The sequence below is a fragment of the Crocodylus siamensis genome, chromosome 3 (assembly GCF_052110815.1).
Source record: "Crocodylus siamensis isolate JL-2025a chromosome 3, ASM5211081v1, whole genome shotgun sequence".
NCBI lineage: Eukaryota > Metazoa > Chordata > Crocodylia > Crocodylidae > Crocodylus > Crocodylus siamensis.
In genome coordinates, this window is record NC_143397.1 from 138,826,289 (window position 1) to 138,853,462 (window position 27,174).

The 27,174-nt window shown below is 43.3% G+C and overlaps 1 protein-coding gene across 7 annotated transcripts in view; it reads right to left on the reverse strand.

Annotated features, from left to right (window-relative positions):
- Positions 1 to 24,951, reverse strand: part of RREB1 (ras responsive element binding protein 1) — a 144,880-nt gene extending 119,929 nt beyond the window's left edge. For 2 of the 7 annotated variants that reach the window (XM_090039330.1, XM_090039329.1), the window contains exon 1: positions 24,580 to 24,951. Coding sequence is in view for 2 of the 7 variants with exons in the window: in XM_090039325.1 (XP_089895451.1) it covers positions 21,634 to 21,793 (160 nt within the window). In the remaining 5 variants the exon portion in view is untranslated. The other 5 variants (XM_090039326.1, XM_090039327.1, XM_090039328.1 and 2 more) reach the window with 4 other exon arrangements.
- Positions 24,952 to 27,174: the final 2,223 nt, after the last annotated feature.

Below are 27,174 nucleotides of genomic sequence, written 5' to 3' on the forward strand. Positions count from 1 at the left end.
GACCACCACAGTTACAACCTACACCCCTATCAACTTGTCAAATATTTTTTTAAACCCTAGTTTGCATTCAAAGTACGGTGAATATGAATTTCAGAACTCCTCCCAGTGACATCAGCCAGACTTGTAAGCGTTCACTGCTTCTGAAAAAACCAAGTCCCCTATCAAAGTGAGGGTATCTAATAAAAAAATGGCATATTACTTTAATTTCCAATTAATTCTATTCAGACAGAATCGTTTGATACTTCTGTAGACAATGTGCACAAGCAAATGGTCTGAGCTTGGAGAACAATAATGGTTAAAATTATGAACAATCTTATGAAGAGTAGTTCCCTCACCCAATGGATGCTTTCATGCCATCATAAAATCATGGGTTATCATATAATCTGAGCTCTTTACCTATAAACTACATCATTTTTGCTTTTTGTTTTAAGTTCAAATAAAAATGTGACTCCTAAAATATAAACCCTAAAACCCTCTCCAGAAAGATGGACTATATTTTTTAAACTACTATATTTTTTAATGCATGTTAAAACCATGAGTGTTTATAAAGAGAGAGAAATATTTTGGAACCTTTTAGCTAAAAACTATGCCACTGAATACTATGACAACAAATTCATTTTTACAGCATCTCTATAACCTGTGTCAAACACCCAATTAGTGCAAATCAACAAGCAAGGAAAAGCCCCACTGATAGCATGTCCTCAAGTCTTTCAGCAAAGGAATGCAAAGTACTACAAAATTACCACCATTTGACTCATGTGCACAAGCTAACATCCATCTGAACTATGAAGGAGTGGCACACACAATACACCCATTCTGAGAACTGTGCTGGAGTGATACATGCTCAGCAATTCCCTCGGAGATCATTCTGATTTTGTGATGCATTTTGGCAAATAAAAACTAAGGTCTGAACACCCCCCCACTCCCCCCACCTTCAGGAACATCAGGGTTTTATTACTTACCAGTAGAAAGTGTTAATGGGATTGAAAAGTGCAAAGGCTGGAGTTAACACTATCAAGTTAGTTTAACAGAACTAAAAGCCACATTAATGTCCATTAAGATGTAGATTAACATATCTGTTCTAGTGCACCAGTAGTTAACGGGTCTTCAAATGTGCAAACCTGTATCATAAACAATGTCAAGAGGGCTTTCTTACTGAGTTTAGCTAACTAACTCAACTGAGTTACTTACACACACACACACACACACACACACACACACTTTCTGCCTGTCAAGACATGGCCTCTCTCTCCAGGGCCAGAATGAGGAGGTAAGCCGGTACAGAAGTCATTCACAGGCACCCATACTTTATGTACAGCTATCACACAAAGAAAGCAACCACATGACTGAAAGCAGAAACAACTTGAGGATGTTATTCCAGCTTCATAACACAGCAACTCCTGACAGTACTAAGTGTTCATAAAAAATGCTCAACACTATCAGATTGAAAGGATCATTAAAGTCCCTCCTGCTCTGCTACATCATAGAGAAACCTGTGGGTTCCCACAAACCCCCCCCCCGCCTATTTGAGGATTAAGGAGTTGTGAGAACCCACTCTAATCTTTAACAAGTCTAAAACTATGTCTATACTAGGAGCACTTTACCCACCAAGACACTTTTTAGCATACATACAGCTGTACCAACAGAGCTGTGCTGCATCCTGGTAAGCACTATCCTCCCTCCCCCCACAGCTGGAGCAAAGCAAGCTGCATTGCTAAGAGTGGAGTTTCACCAGGTAGGACAGGCAGAGGTGATGCCTTGTCACTCTCTCTCACGCACACATGCAACCCCCTAGCCACACAAGAGACCAGTGTAAGTATGTTAACAGAAGTTTGCAATGAGACGGGCCTAGGAGTGACCACTTGGGGACTCATACCGGCTCTAGTGTAACTAGCAAACTCCCAGCCCTCAGAAGTGTTTTTGTTTGGTCAGAGTATTTTAGGTATCACCCGAACAATCGGTAAATTGAAATGACAAACAGAAACGTGCACTTAATATAAACTCCAAGGAAATTTATCACTGCGGAAACGCTTCAGTTAAAAAAAAAAAAAAAAAAAAAAAAAAAAGTTTGACTACTGAGAAGCAGAAGCAGCAGTTGCTGCTGAGGCCCTACCAGCCCTTCCCTCTGTAACCACCCCCACCCTCCAGGAGCTATCGCAAATCCTCAGGCTGTGTCGACTGCCAGCTGACAGAACTGTTTAGTCAGCAACTAGGGAGAAACGCAGGCACTCTCCTCCATCACTCCCTGCTGCCTCCCGTCCCCTTGTTACCTTCCTCTTCAAAAATATCCTTCAGAAGAAGCATTCTCTCTTCTACAACCCCCCCAAGCAATGCTTATGAACTACTTTCTGAGTTTATCCTTGGACGTGGCTGATTTCTTTTCTTTTCTTCCCCCCCCTTTGTGTAACCCTCCTTCCTCCTCCTACTCTCCCCAAGCAAGAGGAGTTCCAGAATTACAGCTTATACTGCAGCAACTTCCTCCATCTTCTGTGAGAACATCAGTTCACAGAGTCCAGCATGTTGCACTTCCTTTCTAGAGCACAATAGCCAGGCTCCAGGTGCCAAGGTTAGCTTGTCCTTTTCCAAGAACTGATTTCCAAGTTTTTTTAATGCCAGTCTCTCATCAAATAGAAAATGCTTTGAAACCATACACACAAAAAAATCACTATTACAAACAACTCAATGAGTGTGAAGTACCTTTCCCCTAAAGACTACAAACTGCTTTAAAAAGGTCTTCCTTTATTTTACAGATAGGGAAACTCAGCTCTTTGTCTTCTCTCAAAAGTTGTAAGCTTCTAACTATACCTGTTCAGTCAACAGTGTCCATAATATAGATGCAATATTGCTGGCATAAAAGTGCTTGTCCCTCTCTGGCTTATTCTCATGTACTAAGGTATATAAACAATAGCAATGCAATTGCATTTAAGCTACAGGTTTTACTAGGACACACACAGAGATGCAGACACACAGACACACACACATGCATATACACACACAGACATACACACACGCATACACACACACAGAAACCTGTGTGTGTATGTGTATTTTTTTTAATCACTCCTTTAAAAACTGACAGAATCATAGTGGAACACAACCAAGCCTCAGACACAAACTTAACATAGTTTGCCCAAGGCTACATACACTCTAAGCCGAAAACAGCAACAGACCCCAGGTTTTCTGATTCTCAGACATTTGCTCCAGCCTATGAAGATACTGTCTCCAGTTACACTTGGAAAATATTTGTGTGAGCATTTGATATAAATGAAATTTAATTTGAGAAGAGAAAGAAGGGGGGAAAACAGCTCTGTTCTGCACAAAGGGCAACAGCTCGGATGTAAAAGGAACACAAGTGATCAATTTAGCTTATTAAGAAAGTGTCAGACATAATGCTACAGTCCTTATTAATAGCTTTGGGCAAAATTGGAGGAAAAAAAGCTTTAGAAATCCAAACAAACCAGTAACTGAAAGACATAATGCTTAGCACCATCTGTGTGAGCAATTTTTGTGTTTATAACATGATGTTCAGGAATGCAAATTCAGGTTTCCTGGTGCTGAATTGTTTTAAGGAACTGTGTGCGTTTGCTCACCTTGAAAAAGACTGCCTACTTTTCAACATAAGTGGGGGTGGAAAGAAGGAAAAAACTACTGCTTACAATTCTTGACACTTATGATGGCTAACCCAGAAGTAACATGGGCCTAAACAAAACAGTCTATGCTAAAGACAAAAAACAAGCTTCAAATAATAGAACAGAGATGAAAGTTCAGTAAAAATCACAGAAAAGTTTAGGTCCAGGTCTCTCCTTTGTGCTTAAGCAGTGCAGCATGTGCTGCACAAAACTACTCACCGCCTTGAGAAAGGCAGCTGCACTATCTAGACAGAAAGGAGATGCTTTTTTACCATGGTGGTTTAGACTTTATTATTATGTGCTGTCTGGTTTTACACTCTGCCACCCAAAGTAGTTTTAAGATAACTTTGGAAATCTAATATTTTCAGATAGCTTATGTCAGCAATGAACAAGCCCCAACAGTTTTCATATTCCACATTTTATTAATAAGCTGTACTGAAATACTTCAAGCATCCCATTTCCAAGAGAATAACTATATTTCAATAGTTATCATTACTCAGTTTTTAATCACAGTGATAAAAATGACCGTAGGTGGAAACTCATTGCGCAAATAGATCTACTTCACTCTAATTTATTTTTAGTAGATAAGCCATCTCCCTTGTTTTAAACAGGTTTTAGAGAACCAAACTCTGCTCTTGATTACTCAGAATTACTTGGTTACACTGAAGTATCCACACTACTTAACAAAGAGTAACTCCAAAATTTCCTGATACAAGCAAGCAAGACAAAACTTTGGCCATAACCTTTTATGGCAAAACAAGAAGTTCTCTCTTATGTTAACAGGACTTAAATACAGTCAGAGAAGATGATCACATAGATGTAACATGAAAAAGACTACATCAAATGATATTTTAAATAACTAAAACTTCTGCACTCCACATGCTAGCATCAAAGAGATTATTTGTACCTGCTGAGTGCTGAACGTACATGTGGAGGAAGCTACTTTAGCCACTAAGTCTCTTAGCCTTACTCACACAGTTGCACTGTTTGCCAAAAAAGCAACTGCGAGATCACTGCTTCATCATTATGAACGTCTCAAGTTACCAAAGTCAGCGAACAAAAGGTTATAAACAAGGGGGAGGGGGGAAATCTAAATATCCAAGGTAGTTAAGAAAAAGGCAACACCCCAAAATAATAAGGAATACATTTTTCAGCCACAGATACTGTTCAGATTTCCCTCCTGTACCACTGACTGTACAGCTTCTGACTCACTCCATCAACACCGTTTGCAGGCACACACCCTGCAGAGAACTTGCTGTGGAGTGGTGGAAAAAATATGCGTTAAACATCAGGTTAGAAAGAATACATCAGCTTCCTTCAAAGTAGAGAGGCAGGTAGAAAAGTAAATCTACGACCCTGTCTGCCTACCTTTCAGGATGCTACCAACATGAATGGTCTATTAACTGGAAGAAGTCAAGTAATGGAAATTTAATGGAAATTTGCAACCAACTTCAGTGGCACTGGAGGCCAGAATACAGACGGTCCGTATCAAAGCATGCTTTCCCTGGGTGTCGTAGTTCCAATGACAACGCACATATGCACACTCAATCTTGTGTGGGAACAAGCAATTGGAATTAATCACTATGAGAATGCTACAGTCCACCCCACAAAGGCAGAAAAAACTACTTGAGCTGATACATTGACCTAATCTTAAGGGAAGAGACTCTGGAGTCTTCAGGAGTAGACAGAAGGAATAATCTACCTTTTGCTATGGTTCCTCTGTAAATATATCTAGCGATCAGGCCATACGCTTGGCTGCCTGGGAGCCGCCATACAGCCTGTATGCTCTGTGCTGGCTTCTGGGAGTTGTGCAAGCTGGTATGCCTGTTGGGTTACAGCTGCTGGACAAACATGCAAACATCTGGTTAAGTTAAACATCTTCAGAATAAATGTAGTTAGGAAAGGGATGCTGATTAAAGCAAAGTGTTTGTCCTACTGTATGCACAAGCACAGAGCCAGTCTGCCTTCAAGTTAATAAAATAGTAGAATTCTGTTTTAAAAACAAGTATTTATAGATACCCAGTAAATCTTTCTTTAGTCAAGGAATCTGATACAATTTGCATCATTTACAGCTAAATTCCAAGTTTTAGAAGGACTAACTAAACCAATGGTTTTCAACCTTTTTAGACTCAAGGCACCCCACTATAACTTTGCAAATTGAGTGGCCCTCAATTTCCAAAACTAACTTATTTATTACTGTGCTTACCTCACTGCTGAGACACCAAACAGGGAGATAAAGGAATGACTAGGCAGAGGCAAGCCTGCTCTTAAATTGCTTCCCACCTATCTCCTTATACATCACAGCACCCTTCAAAGGTCTATACACCAACCCAAGAGTGCCCCAGTGCTCTGACTGAGAATTACTGAATTAAAACTTTCCACCAATTCAAACTAAACCAAGTAGTATGTGCTATACACAGTACATACAGTAAGGCTTCAAAAGACAAGGATCCTTTCTGGTCCACAATTAATATTAAAATGTACATAGTATTTTTCATAAGGGAAGGAATTATGGTGACCAGACCTCTCCTTTCACCTTTCATGCCAGAGGCTGCATTTCAGTACCACTATATCTACATAATTGTACAGCTGACTGCAATCCTATAAGGGGAAAGCAGTCAAGATAAATAAGTGATGTCAGTATGGATATTACTGCAAAGCAAAATTATTTGGAAGACATTGTAAACTTAATATATTATTTACATCAAATCCTAAAGTGTGCTAATTCTGTCAAAGAACAGAGACAATGGGAGATTTCAAACATGCCAAGTATAAATGGCTCAGGAGATTAGAAACCTAAGGGGACAGAAATAAAAACACATTATAGCAAAACATTTTGTTGCAAGAAGCTTGCTCTCCAAAATTTAGCACCACACTGAAGTGGCAAATCCTGGACTACCATGATCTACAAGCACTGAAGGAATCATCACCTGAGGCAAGTTTTCCAACTTTTGTGGCTAGTATCACAAAGATTTGGGCAGTGTTAATAAAGAAACTCCTCTGTTGGAAAAGACAAATGCCTGCAACCTGACTGTTTCATTCACTGATGTGATTGGCTAGGGGAGCCTCCAAGTTACCATCTGCAGAAAAGACAATACCAAGTGCAGGAATACTATTCTTTGAAATCAGCAATATATCTCAGGAGGGGGTGGAAGGGGTCTCACTGAAAGAAGCCATTCTTAGGACCTAATCAGTTATCTATCTTGATGTTATGCATCATAATAACTGTTACCCTACTTTTAAACCCATCCACATTGGGAAACCGTGTCAAAAAAGACAGTAGAGAGAGAGACAGAACAGCTGCAGTCCTCCATTTTTCTTGATGGCTGGTAATGGACCTGTCTTCAAGCAACCTGCAGTGGGGAGCATAATTTCAGGATGTATCAGATCCCAAACAGATACAAGGAAAGTTGTATTTTAAATCTGCCAAAGTAAACTAGATTCCTTCATTGTCTTCTCTGTATCTTTTTTCAATTTCAATACTATAATGGTGCTCTATTAATCATGTCTTGTGCATTTTTCCTGATCTGTCTTGTGCATTTTGTCTTGCCTGTCACCTGATGCATGCTCAGTGTCCCTAGATTTGAACATTAAGGGGAATACACACCAAGACGTTCCTCCAAAACAGTGGCTTTCAACCTTTTTTTCATTTGTAGACCCCTAAAAAATTTTGAATGGGGACCCCTTTGGAAATTTTGAGTGGAGATGCCGACCCCTCTGATTTGTAAGTGTAGATATTTACATGCTATTGACTGATCAATCATCTTTTACGGACTCCTTAGACAGCCTGTGGACTGTGAGTGGTCTGCAGATGACAGGCTGAAAAACACTGCTCTACAAGTACTAAAGTTCAGAAACCAACTTCCCTCATTAGTGTAGAAGAATCCTGCTTGTAGAAGTCTTTTCATTTACTCAGGCTTTTAAGAGAGGTGAAAAGAGACCACTGGTAGCAACCAGTCTCCACTCACGCAAACAGGGAGGAGAAAGGAGAGGGGGAACATGTTTCCAGTGCAAATAACCTACAGGTGTTCCACCCTGCATTAGCCAGTGATTAAAATTCAATATATTAGCATTGTCTGTATTTCACTGGGTTGCTCATACTTGCAATTCATCCCTTAACTGATAGTGGTCTAGGAACCTAGGGTTCTCATATGGGTTCATTTGCCTAGACAGGAAACATAAATTAATAGTTAAAATGAAGAGACTGGAATTTAGAGCTGAATTCTTTTTGTGCCTCTTTGCCTTCTTGATACATGACCATCACTAACAGCCCCTCTCTGCCACCTTTCCAATGGTGAAAATGGGGATAATAGTGAACCCCATGAGGCTGTCTGACATTGCATTGACATTTATTATTTTTAATTAAGTACTTAAAGAGCTCGTGATGGACATACAAAGTACTAATCCTATTTGCAAAGACAAGCTCAGTTATAACAAAAAGCAGCAGCCTTATGGAAGGCCATGTCAATAACCCGAAGAACATCTTTGGTCTTTGTCATATGACCCACAGCAATCTGATAAGCTGTTATTTTACTGAGCACCGCGGTGGCAGTAGTGCAGTTAGTTAGCAAATATAGTCTCTTTCTTTTTGACAAGTGGTGGTAAAAACCTAAAGACCACAGGGGCAGCAGCTTAGCAGCCTCCCCTGCCAATATGCCTCACGTCTTATAGAAGAAATACTCCCAGGCTTGAGAGGGTGATTCATCCCTATTTGCTTTGGTATCAGCTTTGGTGGCATGGTTTTATGCTATGGACTGCAAGTCACACAAGTTACAAACAGTGATCAGGCAACAATGACTTTCATTCCTATGGAATTGACCTGAACCATGGATTTGAAACAGCAACCTCAGAAGGTAAAATGTTTTGCCACATCTGCTTCACAGCACCTTGAACTACCTTTTTCCTGATAAAATGGGAACACATGAACCTCCCCCCACCACTCCAAAACAGGATGCAAGCAACTGTATGCTCAAATGAGTTCTAGCCCATCCTTGATCAAAGAGTAAAATACAATACAAGCAAAAGCAGGGACAAGGAGGAAGGATACACAGAGTAAGAGGTGCCTTGGATACATATGTGCTCTCAAAGTACAGCAGGAGCCTGCTGTTCTTTCACTTAGCACCCAAAAGTTTGCAAGATATTTTGCAGACCCACCAAAAAGTCCTTAGGGGCACAGCTGAAAAAAAACAAACCATCAGCAGAGGTGGGGAAAAGAATGGAACTGTAACACATGTGTCCAACAGCTTCTCTAATTTTCCTAGCCATCCCTCACAGTTCTACATCCGTTTTGCAATGAACGTACACTGTACACCCCACCCGCTCATTTCCTGTAACTCTTACCCAATCACCTGAGGCTTTTACCCCCTTCTCATTCCTAACCCCTGATCTCTAAAAAGCAACCTCCAACTCTTCTCACAGTTTTCTTTCTAAAGCTCCCACCCAATCCTCTCTCCCCCTTCTGAACAGTTTAAGTGCTGGCTATGCCGACATAAGTGAGGCTCCAGGGGACTGCAGAGGCAGCTGTTGCTGCTCCTGTTTATGGCTAAGAGCCAAATTTCTCAGACTTCTTACTGGTGATATTCCCCTCCAAGTCTCTCCTCCTTCCCCCATATCTGGAGGGCATGGTGAGGTGGCCACTGGCAGCCTTACCACAGAAACTGGAAGAGAAAGGTAGATTTCAATCCCAGTCTCAGGTCAGATGCAATCAGTAAGTTCACCCCAAGATTTGGCTGTCAAAATTCAGACAACTCTTATTTTCTTCCCAGACAACTAAGGCCCAGGTCACCCTTAGGAGTAATCACCTTCCAAGAAGATTCAGCATACCCATCCTATTAAAGCAGGCAGATTTCAGTTAGCTACATGACAAATGAAATGAATTGTCTCAGACATGCTTTGCCATGCACCACTATCATACTTTGCCCACAAAGCTGAATTATCCAGGACAGGAAGGGAAATCTGAGTAATGCAGAGGCTCCAAAGTCTCTTTTCCCTCTCTCCACTACCAGAACTGCAGAGGGGAGATGGTGTGACTTAAGAGAGAAAGGGTAGGTACATGACGTCTTTGGACCCAAACAAGCTTCAGCTGCATTTTTTACTCTTGGTAGCCATCTGCCATCAGCACCCTTAGCTAAGGAGTAGCAACGCAGCAGAGGAGTACATCGGGGGAAAAGGAAGCAAAAAAGTGGTATTTAAGCCTCTCTTGCACACACCTTCCAGATCTGCTTCCCAAGCGTAACACATAGGAACACAGGAAGATAGGACAGGAAGAGGCCTCCTCAGCAAGAGAGTCCAATCCCTTCCTTTTGCATCTTGGTAAGTCATGCACACCATTAAAAGGGTGTGAGCTACTGAACACGTCTTCAGGTGCTGCAGATACTACATTTGAGTTTTTGTATATAGCAAGGTTTATTCAGTGCTTAATTAAACCTGCCTCCATTTGTGGCCTGTGGAGATGGTCCTGCCACCCTTCATCAAGCTCAGTGAATAAATATTCAAGCAGTCTCACTGACTGCAGCATGGAAGCACTAAACTGTACCAGCAAGGGCTGCAGATTCCAGCTTATCTCTCCAATACGTTTTTGAAAGATAAATGCAAACTGTGGTCCTGGAAACACCTCTCAACTCCACCCATGTGTAGCTTAACTTTATTCATGGGAATAGGCCTATTCAAGTCATGCCTACATGTAAGTGTTTCCATGACAGGGGAGTGGCATGAGGAAAAAAGCAAGAATAATCCTACCCTTTCAAAACACACACACAAAATAAAACCTTAACATTCACTAATAGTATTTCTTTAAAAAAAAAAAAAAAAAAAGAGCTGTCTTGTTTCCAGTGACCTGGGTTCTGCCACAAGTCTGACAGATAAAAAAGTAACCAACACACACACAGAGTAGATTTTATAGTCACGTAGTTCACAGGCAAACTGGGGTGGGGAGGAGAGGCCAAGTGAATGGAGATGCCAGAACAGTAAAAACAGAAAAAGAACCAGGCAGGCGTGACATGCAGTTTATATGGGCTCAAAGTCCCAGGGATGGAAATACAGAATTATCCTACATGCATTAAGCACGTGTATCTCTGTCAGGAAAAGCCAAACATCCAGTTTCTCCCTTTAAAAGATTCTGCTTCTTGTTAAGACTGCCACAAAATAAAAATTAAAAGGGTAAAATTACTATACATTAAAACAACCCTAGAGTGTAAAGGGGGGGGGAAGTGTAAACATCCACACAACTATCACCATCCTTTCTCTTCCCAGCACAGAATAGAAAGGAGCAGATCATAAGAGTATCTAAAACAACCAGTCAAACTTACTCAAATCTTCACAAAGTGCAACAGGGCAAAACCCATTCCTGTTCACAGAGCTTATTACAGAAACATGACTAAACATGCTCAGCAGTCCAATTTAACAGGATGCATCCATTTGCTGATGCCAAAGGAAGATGCATTTCTGTTATATGTGGTACACTGCTGTCGCACGCTGCTTTTCAAAAGAAGTTTTAAAAAGAGACCTGCTGCGTGCATTCTTCACAAGTCATAGTATCACCAGCCATATAAGTGTTTGACCTCTACTTGCTATGCACTGTGGATAAAAATCTGACATCAGCTTATTTCAGTGCTAGCAGCATCGAACTGGTTTCACTTTTTAAAGGAACCCCAGAGCACTCAGATTCAACCAGTTTAGTTTATGGACCCACATGTATTCATTTGGTTTTATGTAATCCAAGTAACCAACTTGATTAAAAGAGTCCTCTCTGCTCCGTTCCTGGCAAATTCCATTTCTCCATGCTTGTTCAAACCAAAACTGACAAATGGTACACATTCCAGTCTACACACACACACACACTCAAATTTAAGATTGTGTGTGTGTGTAACTTATACTATACCTTAACTCAAGAAAATATTCTTTTTATTGGAAAGGGTGATTAGTTTTAGTATGTTTCTGTATGGGCAACGTAACTTATTGAGGGAATAGCACATTACTCTTAACACTTGCAATGTTTACACCAGGGCCAAAAGAAATAGGATAAGAAGATGCAATCAAGTTTTGAGTGTTTCCATGACAGGGGAGTGGCATGAGGAAAAAAGCAAGAATAATCCTACCCTTTCAAAACACACACGCAAAATAAAACCTTAACATTCACTAATAGTATTTCTTTAAAAAAAAAAAAATGAGATGAGCACTGAATTTACAAGGGTACTCACTGCAAAATAAACAATGTCCAACCAACCTACAGAGTCCAACCAACCTACAGATTATTAAACTGTTAGATGCATTACCCAGAACATCCACAGAGAAACAAGAACAGCCTTTCTTTTCCTTCACATGTAAACAGAGCATTCATGCAAACTTCCAAATTACTAGCTCTGCAACCTATGCATGCATTTCTACAATTTTTACACAGACAAAGCAGCAGAATGGTGTGCAATCAGTTTGCATCAATACTAATGCAGAAGCACCCCACTAGGGTAAGAGAACTGATGTTATTAACCAGTTCTGTGAGAGTGCCCAGCATATTAACTCTACATCATGCTAAGTGTTTTTTTACAAACTGGGTAAGTGAATGTCAATCCCTGCCCCAAATATCTACAATCTAGGAGTCCTCACATAACAGGTGGATGTAACTAGTCAACAGATGAAGAAGGGACAAGTTAAACAAGAAAGGGACAGGATGTTATCTAAGCCACTGCCCAGTGAAATCTTTGGACTTCCCTGTTGAAGAGGACATGGTAACATTTAGCTCCAATACTGGAATAGTCTTTGCAGCACACTGGAAATTAAACTGAAATAGTCAACTCATTTCTGTTACCTGGGCTGTAATTAAGAAAAAACTTAAAGACCACAAATACCACACATGCAAACTGGTCATGCATACTATTCTGAATATTCTGCCTGCCTACAGATGCTGCATTAAAACCGCTTGCAGGAAACTGGAACTGAACATGTGATGTGTACACAACAGTGGAGATCTTCCTCTAACATGAAAAAGTCAGAACCAACTACCTTTTATCCAAAGATGTGTTACTGAGTATTTTTTTAAAGGAAACAATGACATGGACATGTTTATGTGGAGTTAAATGAATCAGGCAGTGCAGGGTAGGGAGCAACTTCCACTAAACTAGATCAAAAGTCAGGCACCAGTGAGCACTTCCTTGAGAACTGCTTGGTATTCCATATGCCCACACACTGTCATCAGTATAGTTTACTGTGTAATTCTATATGTGCTGACTACTGAACAGTCCACTGGCAATTTCACTTGCATACAAACAATGGATTCAAGACCCGCATACTCCAAGTCCTTCAGTACATCAAGTAAAGTGATATAATACTGTAATTAAAAAATCTGGTCACAAACAAGCCCCTTGGAGTCATGCTTCAAGAGGATCCTCCACACAAATCTCTTGCTTTCCGCTGCAAGCAAGAGTGGACCGAGCCGACATGCTGTCTCCTTAACATTCGCCACAAGGAGCTTATTCAGAAAGTGAATGCGGCCTCTGGAGTTTGAAAGTGAACTCTAGGGGTAACTGCAAGTTGCACTGTCCCAAAACAATGCTTGGGAGCCGGCACAGAGAAAAATGGCACTCACATGGATTCTCCCTAGCCAAAGTATCTTGGGTTTGGGGGAAGGAGGTAAACCAATGAAATCATCACTATCACCATTTCAAACAGATCAAAGTAGGAGGAGAAAAAATGTAGTGCAGAAAACCTAATGAAGTTACCATACCCCAAATCCACAGAAATCATAGAAAATGTGGATTGGATGAGTCCAAAAACAGGATGCAATCTTTGTTTTGAGAACAGTCTTTTATCCAAGAAGCTCCTAGAATGATGCTGAGATATTAGAGACCAATTATATTCGTGCATGCAGAAGTGGATTATGTTAACACACTGTTAACGGTCCAGAATTTAGTTTCCAGACTTCTGAGCATTTAAAAGTCAAAATCAGCTGCACAGTACATCCTGTGTGAAATTCTGCCCACTGAAATCAGTAAGAATTTTGACATGGACTTCAATGAGGCCAGGTGTGGCTCTCCATGTGCTGTTGGTTATACATTAAACACGTAAAAGCAAGATGAGAACAGAAACCCAACACATGTTCAATATGGCCCAGTTAATGGTCCTGTGAGAACATTAACTTTCATGTTCTGATTTTAGAGCATTTTAGATGAGTCACCTTAGGACTTTGTTGCTCAGGGTAAAGAGGAACCATGAAAAATACAGATCGACTAGACTTAAAGAGCTGCCAAGCTCTAACAGCTCTGCAACTGAAATTTGGAAACTACCTGCCTTGTAGTTTCATAGTAGCTAGGGTCAGGAGGGACCTGATCAGATCATCTAGCCTGACCCCCTGCCACAGCCAGGAACGAATGCTGGGTTCACAAGACACCAGACAGGTGATCATCCAACCTCCTCTTGAATTTGCCCGAGGTAGGGGCAAGGACCACTTTCCTGGGAAGTTGGTTCCAGATTTTGGCCACCCTAGCTGTAAAATATTGCCTTCTGATCTCTACCCTAAACCTGTTCTCCATCAGCTTATTACCACTGTTCCTCATCACCCCAGGTGGTGCTGGGGAGAAAAGGGCTCTACCTATTTGCTGTTGATCTCCCCTGATGAGTTTGTAGGCAGCCACCAGGTCCCCAGTCAGCCTCCGACTACAGAGTTTAGGTTCTACTGGCTCCCTCCTACAGAGTTTAAAATCTGCATGACTTCCTCCTGAGCTACCAGGTTCACTGTGATATATATATAGATCACTTCACCTGCCACTGAAAGTCATTCTCTAATTAGGGAGAACATGGCAGTTATTCTGCATGCTGCAATCCAGTTTGGGCGTATTTATTTATTTATTAACTTGAAAAGGAGCAAGGGAGGAAGGAAAGCTTCTCCTATGAGGGCTGAGGGAATTTAGGAGATTGGGTAACAGAATGAGCCAAAATCTTCAATCCTGAAGCAAAGTTTCCAGTGATTTAAATTGGAGTTTTCCCTCGATTATAAACCACAACTTGATGCAATGTGATTACTTAAAACATAACAAGGTAAGAATAGTGTTTATGGTGCTTAGCAGATGGGGAAAACTGCTATGGGATTAGTTTCCAGAAGCCATCAAAGACCTCAGTTCCAGGTCTTACTTGAAAGCCCCAAAAATATACTGACATCTATTTGGCACATCTTGCTAAGAAAAAACAAATCCTGTCTGAAGCTGTTATGCAAATCATTTTTTTATTGATCAAGAGCAATAGTTTGTTTCCAAATAGTAAAGAAGGAAAATTATACAGAAAAATAGTAGTTACCCCTCATTTCCCTTGTTTCCCAGCTGTGAGAAGTATACCTCACATGTGCAAATGAAAGATCCTATTCCATCTATTCCTATTCCCAAGGAAGGGATCCTGTTCCACCTGTTAGGTCAGGGGTCTGCAACATATGGCCTGCAGGCCAGTTCAAGCCTGTGGAGCCACTGGACCTGGCCTACAGAGCTGGAGGACTTTGCCTGTGGCAGCACCCATGTCTGCACGGGGCTGGGTGGTCTTGGCAATACTACTGCAGTAGGGGGCTTTGCCTGTTCCTGCACTGACACCAAGCAGCTAGGAGCTGCATCCATGCCACTGCTACTTCTCCCAGCCCCTACTCCCCAGTGGAGGTATAGCCACAGCTTCCAGCTTAGGGGAAGCTGTGCCAGGGTTAGGCAGCTGCCAACTGAGTCCGCACTACTGCTGCTTCTTCCACGCCTCCCACCCTAGCCTCCCCAGCTGTGCTGGGGCTGGACAGCTTGCAGCTGTACCTGCACTGCAGGTAGGAGGGAGAGAAGAGGAAGGAGGAGTGGCGAGATGAAGCAGCAGCATAGACGCACTTTGCAGACACCTAGTCCCAGCACAGCTCCCCACAGGCTGGAAACTGAGGCCACGCTGCAGTGGAGGAGCAGAATGCTGGGCAACAGCAGCAGCTTGAGGACAGCTCCCAGCTACCTGACCCCAGCACGGGCACAGTGAAAGACCCCTGATGTACTGCCAAAACCACCTGGCCCTCAATGGACCAGAGTCAGGTCATTCTGACCCCACACCTTGCAAAAGGTTGCCAGCCCCTGTATTAGGTGCCTAAAGGGACTTAGTTCCTTTAGTGCAATTTTGTTCCACCCTGCTCAAGTCCTTAGAAAACAGAAGATGGATGACTCCATCTCTGCTCACGGCTATTTGTGACTTAGTCTTCAGGATAAGTTGGTGGCATGTTACAAAAGTAAGCAAGTTAATGTTTCTTCACGGACTCAAACAGGGTGAAATAACACTGCATTTGAGCATCTAATAGGATCTAAGTCTTTTCTACCTCTAACTTCTATAATATTCAATCCCTTTTCCTGGACTTCAGCATCTTCACTTAAAACAAACCAGTTTTAAGGACTTTAGTGAAAGAGTTGCAACACCAACTGCTAAAACAAGCAAGAACCCAAGGTAACTCCATGGTTGGAGAGAGCTATAACTTCACAGCATGCACATGGCAACCACATTAGAAACACACAATTATGTACTGCCCTGGACAGACATACCGTTTAAGTGACATCAGAATGAGCTGCACACGCAGATGCAGAATAGTATAGCGCCATTAATATCTTGGCTGCTTCTCATGTTTTCAAAACATGAAAAGCAATTAAGAATTTATAATAACTCCCTTACTGCCAGTAGAGTATTTTTTCTTAAGACTGAAGAGCAGAGAAAGGAAGACAGACAAGCAGACAGGCAGAGAGATGCATGCTCCCCCCTCCCAGCAATTTTAGTACATCTCTAGCTCCTCCTCCCACTCAAACCTGACAACTTTCAAAGTTACTTTGGCTGAGGCCTTCAAAGAAAATAAAGGAAAGAGCCCCTGTTTGCTAGCACTAATGTAAAACAAGTTGTCTAAGCTATAAAATAGGAAGTTTAAAAATAAGTATGGAAATGCCAATGTACATATGGAGCAAGTTTACAGATGCAACACAGCAAATCATATGCACTGCTGTATAATATAAAAATCTCAAATTTGTACACACCAACCTACCTCACACACACACAATACAAAGGCAAAGCAATACAAAAAGATGCTGAAACAAGCTATACACTGATAAACAATGAAGGGCATCTGCATTTTTAAGGATGTAATACTTTTCTTCCTTTCATCTTTAAAAAGCAAAATAAAATTAAATGGCTAAATGAACTGCCATTAAAAATGGCTGTCAAAGTTTTCTCATCTTCCATTTTTAGAAAAAAAATGATGGTGCCTATCCATTTGCAGCCTTCTGTGAAAACTGATTTTTGTTTTAGAATGAGCTGCAGCAAAAACATTTGCGAAAGTATCTGGAAAAAAGCAGATAACCGTTTACAAAACTGGGCCTATACCAGACACATCAAATAATCAGTTATAGCAATATACCACAATTCTGTTTCACATAATGTTAGCAAGTCACTCATAATGAGCATAAGAACAGGATTAGACCACCAAAAGCAAACATTTCAAAGCGCCTCAGGAATAGTGACATACCAAGACTCCTGGCGGCCCCGGGCAAACTTTTAGTGTCGCCCTCCCACCAGAGATAACTATTTTTTTGTTGCGTATTGCTTAATTTTCAGGTTCCCTTTCTGTCCCGGCCTCGGGTGGCCACCTGGTTTGTCGACGCCTGTGTCTGGCCCTGCTCAGTAACTTAGCAGATCCATTTTCAAAGTGAAGGGAACATAAACTTCTAAGTCACTTAATATTCTACAAATATTCTTTAACAAAAATCTAGAAATAACTCAAGTCTGATTGATAGAGGTCACGCAAAACAAAAGTGATACCAGAGTTTCACATCTCCCTCACACCCAAAGTGATGAAAAAACACCATATGCAATCCACTGATGTTAGCTAAGAAATGTAGTGGCATGTGAGCTCTAAACTCAGCACTCTTCCACACAAAACTTATGCTATGCAAACATCAAGAAGTCAGTAAAAATAAAATCAAGCACAGCCCCTTTGTCCCCTCAGGGGAACCAATTTTAGTAGAGGGATCTAACAATGGCTTGAGGGGGGGGCAGGGGGATGGATTTTGACAGCTTTTCTCCACTCAGTTCCTACCACCCCAATAGAAGTCTGTCCCCAGGTGAATCCCTGGTAAGTTATTCAGCTGCTCTGTCTCTAGGACTTTACAGAGGCTTTCAAAGTCTCTGAGCATTGCTTGTTTGAATCACACTGAATAAACAGTCTCCACCCGTCACCTACTTCTTTTGTCTAAAGCACCTATTCAGAGGCAACTACCCTCATTGACTGGTAGGCTGCCCAACTTGAAAGCTGAAATACCATTAAAAACAAGATACACCAGAATGCCTCCATGTTGCTAGAGGAAACAGAGGTCCAGATTCTGCCCTGCTGTTACATCAGGATAATTCTAGTTTAACTCCTACAGCTACAAAAGGAGTTGTGCCACCTGTACAGTGGTTTACCCTGAAGCAGAAATCTGCTGCACAATTCTTTCCTTCTTTCAAACTAGTTTCTTTGCAAACTATTCCTATTGATGATACAAGATCCCAAACCCAGGAGCTCTTTGTGAAGCTCTGCCTTTTTAGTTCTCAGTAAAGCAATACTTATATGAGCTCTAAATGAGTTAGCTATCTGTGAGAACACAACAAAACAACAAAAAATAATAATTCTCCAGAGATGGGATGTTGCACCCTCTTAAGTCAGGATGCCTGGAGTGCTGATACACAAAACAAATAGCTGGCCGGGGTGAGGCTGAAGGATCCCTTAAGGTGAGAAAATCTTAGCACTGGGTTTGCATCAAGGGTGTACCACCAAGTTTTCACACCAGGGAAGAACAAAACAAGTTAAATTTTCATCAGCTCCTATTCCACTGTATCCCACCCACAGTATAGCACTTTCCACCCCAGCTCACCCCACCTATTTTCTTTTGTAATTAAACGCTAAAAATGAAACGTGACTGGGCAAAGCTGTGTAGATTCCTATTTTTCCCATTTCCATACATCAACAGTGAAAGATGGGCAAATACAAGTTCTATTCAACCTAAACTATATTTTCACCCATAACATCTTAATTCTCTTATTCACAAAGTATTAAGCCAGTAGCTACAATGACTTAAGACATAAGAAATGGAAAAGATACACCTTACAGCTCTCAAAGGAGTCCGTTTTAATTTCCAGCATCAACCTAACAGATCAGATCTCCCAGCCAACAATAAGAAACTGACTATTCCCATTGTTTCCTTTCGAGAGAATATGCCTCCTCCTCCCCCAAATTCTATATGTGATCTCCCAGGACACTTCTCTGGCAAAGTTATAGGGTATATGAACACTACAGCCATAATTAAAGTTATATTAAAAGAGCACAGTGAAAGCAGACACTGACCCTTTTCTAAACTTGAGATGGCTCCTATGAAATGCATCTGAAAGCTGTGCTGGGAAAATAAATAAAGTACAGACATTTATGATAATGCAAAAGACAAACTATTTTGTTTGAATTCAGAAAAGTGGTGAAAGTAACAAGTGTTAAAGACAGGCATCCTCACTATTTTCAGCAGCAGCACTATTTTAAGCTCTGCTCACTAAAAGAGATGAATGAGCATCAGTTAGAAGAGCTTTACTGTCTTAATACTGCTGAGCCAGTATACCACAAACTAGTCTGTATACTGCCCAGTAACAAACATACCTCAGTCTTTTCATTAAGAATTTTACCAACATCTAAACAAAAACTTCATGTGACTTCATAGTTGTTAAATCTATACATCAAATACAGGTGCAAAGTAAGTGATCATCAACCACGAACACGTTAAAAAAAAAAAAAAAAAAAAAGAGGATTTTCTGTGCCTAACAGGATGTACAACTTCATTGAACCAACAAAATCTATTTGGTTTCTGCCTATGGCTGTAGAATCTTTGCAGCTTTTATTTCTTCCAGTTTGTCCATACAGGCTGCTATCCAACATATACCAGATGCTCATGGAGCAATGGACAACAGATAACTTCAAGGACATCTGTAAAGGGCGCATTTCAGGGGCCCAAACATGCAACTGTTTAGGCACGTGAGTAAATTGACTCCTACGAAGGAGATTGTCTCCGAAGACCCAATAGGTTACTAAGGTGAGTAATTTTACTCATGTACCTAAACATGTTCTCCAAAATATATAATTTTTACACCTGAAAATAGTGACTTTAAGTAAATTAAAAAAAAGTATTTAAAACTTTAAAAAGTGAATCCCTTACAAATACACTTGGGTTAATTTTAGCATCCTTCTGTTTAGCTGCTTAGCAACACTTATCCTATGACCTTCTAAGCACCACCTACTTTTACAAGGGATAATGAATATAACCAAAGGGATTTGTCTATATATTTTAATCTATATAATGCAAGTACAAGGATCAGTTATTATTTCAGAAGACTTTCAACCGAAGACAGACCAAGCTTTGTTTCTATTTAAGAGGAAGCTTGAACCACCTGAAAAAGGGTGCAGTTGTGAACACTGTATGCTATTAACCCAAAGAAGTGATGAAATCCTAAAGGTAAAACCAAAAGCACCATGGAAAATATGCATGTTCCATTTGCCAGAAGATATTAAAAGGATTTCACTGAAAGGGACAATTAACACCCAATGCAAACGTTTCCCAATTCTGAAACTCCAGAGACTGACCCTCACTTCCAAAATAAAGAACATATGATCAAAAGGTCACTGAATGATGTAAACAGTTAAGAATGGATGCACCACCTGTACCATCTGAGTCAGACTGAGACGCTCAACTACACTGAAATCTGCTAACAAATGAAACTTCATACCCTTGGAGAAAGAGATAACTTGGCTGGAGAGGGCAGGTTTTAGAATCTGCATGCGTTACAGTCCGCTTTAACACCAAAACCACAAGAGGCACATTTTGCAAGAATAAAAAAAAGTCTATGGAAAAAAAAGAAGTGTGGGGTGACTAGTAATTAAAGGGTACCAAAAATGGTTAAAAATAACTTGCATTACCAATTGATAAACAGGTGAGATCAGAATATGCTAATGGTTCCAATGCAAATTAATTTGAAAGGGGGGTTTACAAAACTTCACCTAAAATGTCAATTTTCTTTGAACTACAAAATACCAGCCAAGTCCTAAATATGAATGCGTACTCCACATGAAGTTAAAAAAAAAAAGTCAGACTATCTGCATTATAGGAAGAATGTTAGGTGTGTCCACCCGTGAATATTGAAAAAGGAGTGTTATCCTGACTGATTGGATGATGGGTTCATGCTGCTTCTGGGTTGCTAACACACAAAAGGCTCTATTCTCCCCTGGATGTACGTAACTCCCGTTAATGCTAATAGGCATTATGCAGACACACCAAGAGAAGAATATACCACTAAGTCTTCAAAGGGAAAATTAAAACCTAAAACAAACATGGCTGGCCTGACCATGAGTCACTGGCTGCATCCCCCTCGCACACACACAAAAACGCATGGAAAAAGGGAACTGTGGTATCTAACTTTGTGTGCTTCAAAACAGTTGGTCTCAACAAAGAATTTCAACCTTCTAATAGGTTTTAATCATAAACTTCAGAGATGGCTGGGTAAACTGCATCTGTGACAACTTCTACTAAAGTTGTTAAAAAAACAATTTTCTCATTTAAAAAAAGACTAATTGAATCTGGAGTTTGAAGTGTAAGGATTGGGGGGGGACCCTTAAGAGTTAAGATTATTCTCTATAGCACATTAAACTAGATACTTGACTAGTGTAATAACAGAAATATATAACCATTCCTTGATCTTATCTAAAAAACACGGGAAACAACGGTAAAAGATTTTATTTCCAGAAGGTGTTATTTCCAGAAATCACTTCAAGAGACTTCTTTTGCAGGGTGAAAGCATCTCTTGGCTCCTTTCTGTTATCACCCACCCCAGAAACAAAAAACTTTTTCCATCCATATTCCTGAATGATTCAAATCCAACCTAAACTATCTTAACAGCAGGAAGAATAAATACATGGAGCTAAGAACCTCTCCCCGCCCCCAAAACCAAGATTGTCTTGTACCTTTTTTGGGGGGCAGAGGGAATATTCTCCTTCTCCCCACAGGAGAAAGGGAAGCGCATAGCTGTGCAGCATGTGTGTGAGCAAGCTCTGGTGCTGCTGCTAAGGCTGCTCCTGGCTCTGAAGCCGTGTTGAATTTCGTAATGGAATGTGAACTGCTCATCCGGATCTGAGCTTGCGTCCTATCTTCTAACCAGTAAGGAGCAGGGGAGGACAAATGTGCTGAGCAAGGAGAAATGCTCTCCTCCTCTTTTATAACCCAAGGATGCAGGGCAGAGCGCTCAAGAAAGATAATGGAACTAAGAGGTTAAAAAAAGAAGGAAAAAAAAAAAGAGAAGAGGGTGAGAGAGAGCCAGAGGAAAAACTTATCAACTACATGCCAAAGTTCAATCCACCACCCTGCCCTCCCCTCTTGCAAAAGTTAAGCATCTTTCCAACTGCTTTCCTCTCGGCAGCTACCCGACTCTGCCCAACAACAAGATGAGGGTTTGGGGGGGTTGTTGGGGGTTTTTTTTGCTTTTTCCCTTTCCTCCTTAGGAACACTGTTGCACAACTAGCAAGCTCAAGTGGAGCAGGGATGGCCAGCACTGCTGCTTCCCTCTCCTGCTAAAAAAAAGTCTAGCAAGTCCACCGATGAAAACCCTGGGCTGGTTCCAAGCCCTGAGACTTTGCAGACTCATTATTTGTTACCTTGAAAAAAAAAGGGGGGGGGGAGAAGAGGAAGGGATATCAGGTTCGTGTATGATTAACCACCCAGCCCAAAGGAGGAGGAGGAACTGCATCCTCGATGCAACCCCCCACTTAGCCATCGAGAGAGAAAAATATGCTGATCGAGACGGGGGGGGGAGAGAAAAAAAACCCTCCCCTGCTTCTTAGCAACGATTAAGGTCGCAGTTTCCTAAGAGACGAGTCTTGACTAGTCCACATCAACATGGGGTAGGGGGAGAAAGAGAGCGGGGAGGAGGAGGAGGAGGGAGAGAAACTTTGTTTTGCAAAAGAAAAAAAAAAGTCCTTCTTCCGACAGAGATGGGGAAACTTCACCGCCACCCACACCCCCTCCCCACTCACTGGGCGGCTGAGGCAGGGACGGACAGGAGCCGGGGAGGGAGGGAAAGGGGAGGGAGGCAGCGCCGGAGCCTGGTCCAGCGAGAGACAGAGGGATTCCCCGGGGTACCGGCCTCGCCGCGCGGATCCCGGCCGCTTCCTCCTCGGATGCTGCCTGCAACTCGGGACCGTGCCTGCGTGCGCCTGTCCCCCCGGGCCCCACATCGCGCACACACTCACACTCACACAGAGATGTGCCTGTGACACAGCACAATGGCAGGGCAGAAGAAAGAGGGAAGATAAACCTACAAGTCCTCTCCCCCCCACCCACACGCCTGTGACAGCACAATGGCAGGGCAGAAGAAAGACAAACTTATACAGTCCTCTTTCTCCCCCCCCCAAAAAAAACACACACACACGCGCACACACACAATGTGTCTGTGACAAACAGATGTGCCTGTGACACGCGCGCACACACAGATGTGCCTGTGACACAGCACAATGGCAGTGCAGGAAAGAGAAAAGCAAAGCTAAGTCCTCCCCCCCACCCAAACTCCCTCTCTCTCTCCTTTCTTCCCAAACTTGCCCGCTTAAAATAAAGAGGCCACAAACTCTGCCCCCACTCCCACGAGACAGCCGAGGAAGGAAAAGGATAAGTACCAAGCAGAAGGTCCCTAACTCCCCTCCCCAGGGTGGAGGGAGGGGAGAGCAAGAAAGAAAGGGCAGAGAAAGGTATCCAAGTGCAAATGAAAGGCACACATGGATGCTTGGATCCGCCGGAGAAACAAGGCAGAAAGTTAGCGAGAGGGAGATGGGACCAGCGTTGCAAAGAAAAAGAAACTTGGTGTTTGTTTGTTTTGTTCTACCTGCAAAAGAGGCTTCTTCATCCCAACTTGGGGCTTTCCTTTTTGGTTGGTTTGTTTGTAAATCCAGCTGCCTCTCCCCCCTCTCCAAAAAGAAAAAAAAGAGGGTTTGGGGGCGGAAGAGGGGGAAAGAAAGGGAAATGGTTCTAGTTTAGGGGAAGTTCAAGATGTCCCTTGCTCGCAGCCCCCTCCAAAGGGTGGTGGTGGTTGGTTAAAAATAAACTTTGCAGCAGGAGAAGCAAGGGGGGGAGGTTAGAGATGGGATCTGGCCGGATTCCTAAACTCAGACGGTTTAATATGGATGAGCATCAGGTCCTGCAGGCAAAAGGCTGCTGCTGATGGTTGGTAGAGAGGCTGCAACAGGGAAGGGAGGAAAGAGGAGGAAAGGAAGGAAAAAAAAAAAAAAAAGAAAGGGGGAGGGAGGGAGGCAGGCAGGCAGGGAGGAGAGGGAGTGGAAGGGAAGAGGGAGGCTTCAGAGCCTCAAACTCATCCTTCCCCAGCGCTGCCAGGCCAAACTTTTGTGCTGGTTGTTTAAAAGGACACTTGAATCCGTCCAAAAAAAAAGGGGGGGGGGGGAGAAAAGCCAAGCGAGTAAGTAGAAAGGGGGGGAAGAGGGGAGAAAAAGTAAAAGGACCCCCCTGAAAAAAAACAATCCCCAAAAGTTGGTCCCCAGCGAAGAGGGGCCAGGTCCTGCTCGCGGCCGGGGCAGGTAGGGAGCTGCGGGTACTTACGTGGGGCTCGGCCGGGGCCGGGGCCGGGGCCGGGCTGGCCGCGCCGAGACATGCCGGGAGGAGGAGGATGCACGGCCGGGGCCGGGGGGTGGGGGGGGGGCAAAAGGAAGGGCCCAAAAAAAAGAAAAAAAGGGGGGGGAATCAAAATGGCGTTGCCGTGGATGTGCAAAGTTCAGCGACTCCCCCGCAACTTCCCCGCCTGCCCGCCAGCAGCCGGCAGCAGGGGAGAGGGGCCCCGGGGAGCGCCCTGCGCCCGCTCGCCGCCCGCCCCCTGCGCTGCGCCGCGCCGCGCTGCTGCCCGCCCCGCTCACCCCGCGGAGGAGGCGCATCACGTGTTGCTCCTGCTCGAGTCCCTCGGGGACGTGCGAGCGAGGCGGCGGCCGCGGCGGCAGCCTGTTGCAAGGAGCATCCCTCGCTCGGCCCGGGGAGGGGCTACGGGGAAAGTTTGGGGTTGTGCGTGTGGTGCGGTGCTCGCTCCTTCCTTCCCCGCCTCCCTCGGAAAGAACGAGCCAAAGTCCACCCTGGCCGGCGGCGACCTGCGCCCCCCACCGCCACCGCCGCCCCGCGCCTCGCCAGCGGCGCCTCGGGGAGCATCGCTGTGGCGGGCCGGGGCCGGGCGGCCACCAGGTGCCACGCGTTCAGCGCCCGGCGGGAGGGAGGGAGGCGAGGCACACCGGGCAGGGGAAGGGATGCAGGTTGCGGGCGGGAGGGAGCGGCGAGCTCCGCCACTAGATTCTCGCTGTGTAGTCGGCGTTGAGGAGAGCTTTGCAGAAAGCCCTCCTCCACCGGCCACACGCCCCCTTCTTCAGGCAGAGGAGAATGCAAAGCTGGTCACATTTCGTCTTTGGCAGGAGAGCTGAAGGGGGGGGGGGCTAGACCTTCCTGGTGGGAGAAGTTGGTGTTGTGCAAATGAGGCTGGGATCAGAGAGAAAGGAATCCGAGCGTGACTGAAAGACCAGGTTCTTGGGGCGAATAGGGTAGCTCGTATTAGAGTAGCTTAAAGAGTTGGGGAAACTTTTCTTCACAAGTTTTCAGGTTGAAAAGCACCCTTGGCCAGGCTGAGGAAGCATTTGCAGTTGGTGTGTGCATGCTCTTCCTGGATGGAAGGAGTAGTACACCGTGCGAGTGCAAATGAAATGCATACGTGGATGCTTGGATCCAGGGAAACAAGGCAGGACACTAGCAAGTGAGATGGGACCAGCGTTTCTAAGCAAAAGAAACTTTTGTTTTGTTTTGTTCTTGGCTCCAGGCTGCAGCTTTCCCTACACTTCCAAGCCCCGGAGAGAGAAGCAGGGCTGGAAGGGACCCCCCCCAGAGGTCTCATCTCCCTGTCTGAGGGAGGCTCAGCCCTATCCGGACCGCCTCAGACAAACCATCTCAACTCAACTCACCCTCTTTCTTGGCTTTAAAAAGCAAGCAACCTGGTTCCAAGAGGGGGAGAAGGAGAGCAGCGGGGCTCTGTTGGCTGCCAGAAGAGAAGGGCATGATTTTCAACAGGTGGTTTTCAGCCTGTGGTCCGTGGACCCCTGGGGTTGGCAGGCTGTGTCTGAGGGGTCCATGAAAGATGACTGTGATGGATCAAAAGTATGCAGATCCCCCCACACCATTCAGAGGGGTCAGCAAGATTTTTTAGGGGTTCACGAATGAAGAAAGGTTGAAAACCACTGTCCTAGCTCATAACTTCCCTTTGCATAGTCCCCCAAATTAAGACTAGACTTCATCCTACCTAGCCACCCACAGTCACTGCCAGCAGGTCTTAGGCAGGGGCTTGGGAAGTGTGACTATTGAAAAGGAAGCTGTGGGCTAGGAGGATGCATAGCCTCCTCTTCTAGTAGCCAACAGGCCACTGCTAGTTTCTTTTTCTTTTTACTTTGGTAGCAGTTTGCTTTCTTTTTAAAACAAAGAGGGTGCAGTCTTGTGTCGAGTTTAGAGGTGCAGACCAAATGAACAGTTTTCACCTAGTATGGCCTCTGAAAATGCTCTACAACCATGACCAAACAGAAGTGCACAGCTGCAGAGCACTTTAAAAGGACCCAGTCCCATGTAAATCTGAACCTTCATTGCAAGAGGGTTCAGATGAAGACACACCAAAACAGAGCAGCTTCAGTAACTTCTGTCTGCACCATAGATGATGGTTGTATGGGATGGTTTGAGAAGGGAGGATCCTGCCTCAGGCAAGGGGTTGGACTAGGTGACCTCTGGAGGTCCCTTCCAGCCCTACTTCTGTATGATTCACTGTATGACTTTTTTTTTTTTTAATTTGGGAGTTAATGTGAGATCAGCACTGCAGGCTGTTCCTTTTCGGAATGAATCCGGCCTGTGGTTCAACCCTCAAAACTCACTGAACATCCTATTTCAAAATCACAATTGGAAGGGAGAATTACTGCCTTTGCACAATGTAACTGACTGCTGTAATTCATAGCTGCACATAGGTACAGGCCAACATTTTGGTTCCTTGCCTTCCTGTTACAAGTGAGATGTGTAACCAAATGAAAACCAAATTAAATGTATGAGAAATAAGAGAAATCAGCATGAGCGCAACAGGCCTGTGCCTCATACCCAACGAAAGTTATGCATCAGAATATTGCCAGGATCAGTTGTTGTATAAAACAGGCCCAAGGTATGGCCTGGCTCTTTTCACAAATGAAAAAAATAGAGTTGAAATGAGAAATATTTTTAAAGATTTTAAAGTGATGCAGAGGGATATTTCTTGGGAGGGGAGGCGATTTCCCTGGAAAGTAAGGAAAAGCTGAGAGAGGTCTTACAGAGGCCAGCAATAAGACATAAAACAAGTCACAAGCCTCTAGACTTCAATCTCAACAGAAAAAAAGAGAGATAGCTGAAGAAAAAAACAGACAAGAGTGACTGTACAGAGTGTCACAAAAATTAGAGGAGGAACCAGTTTA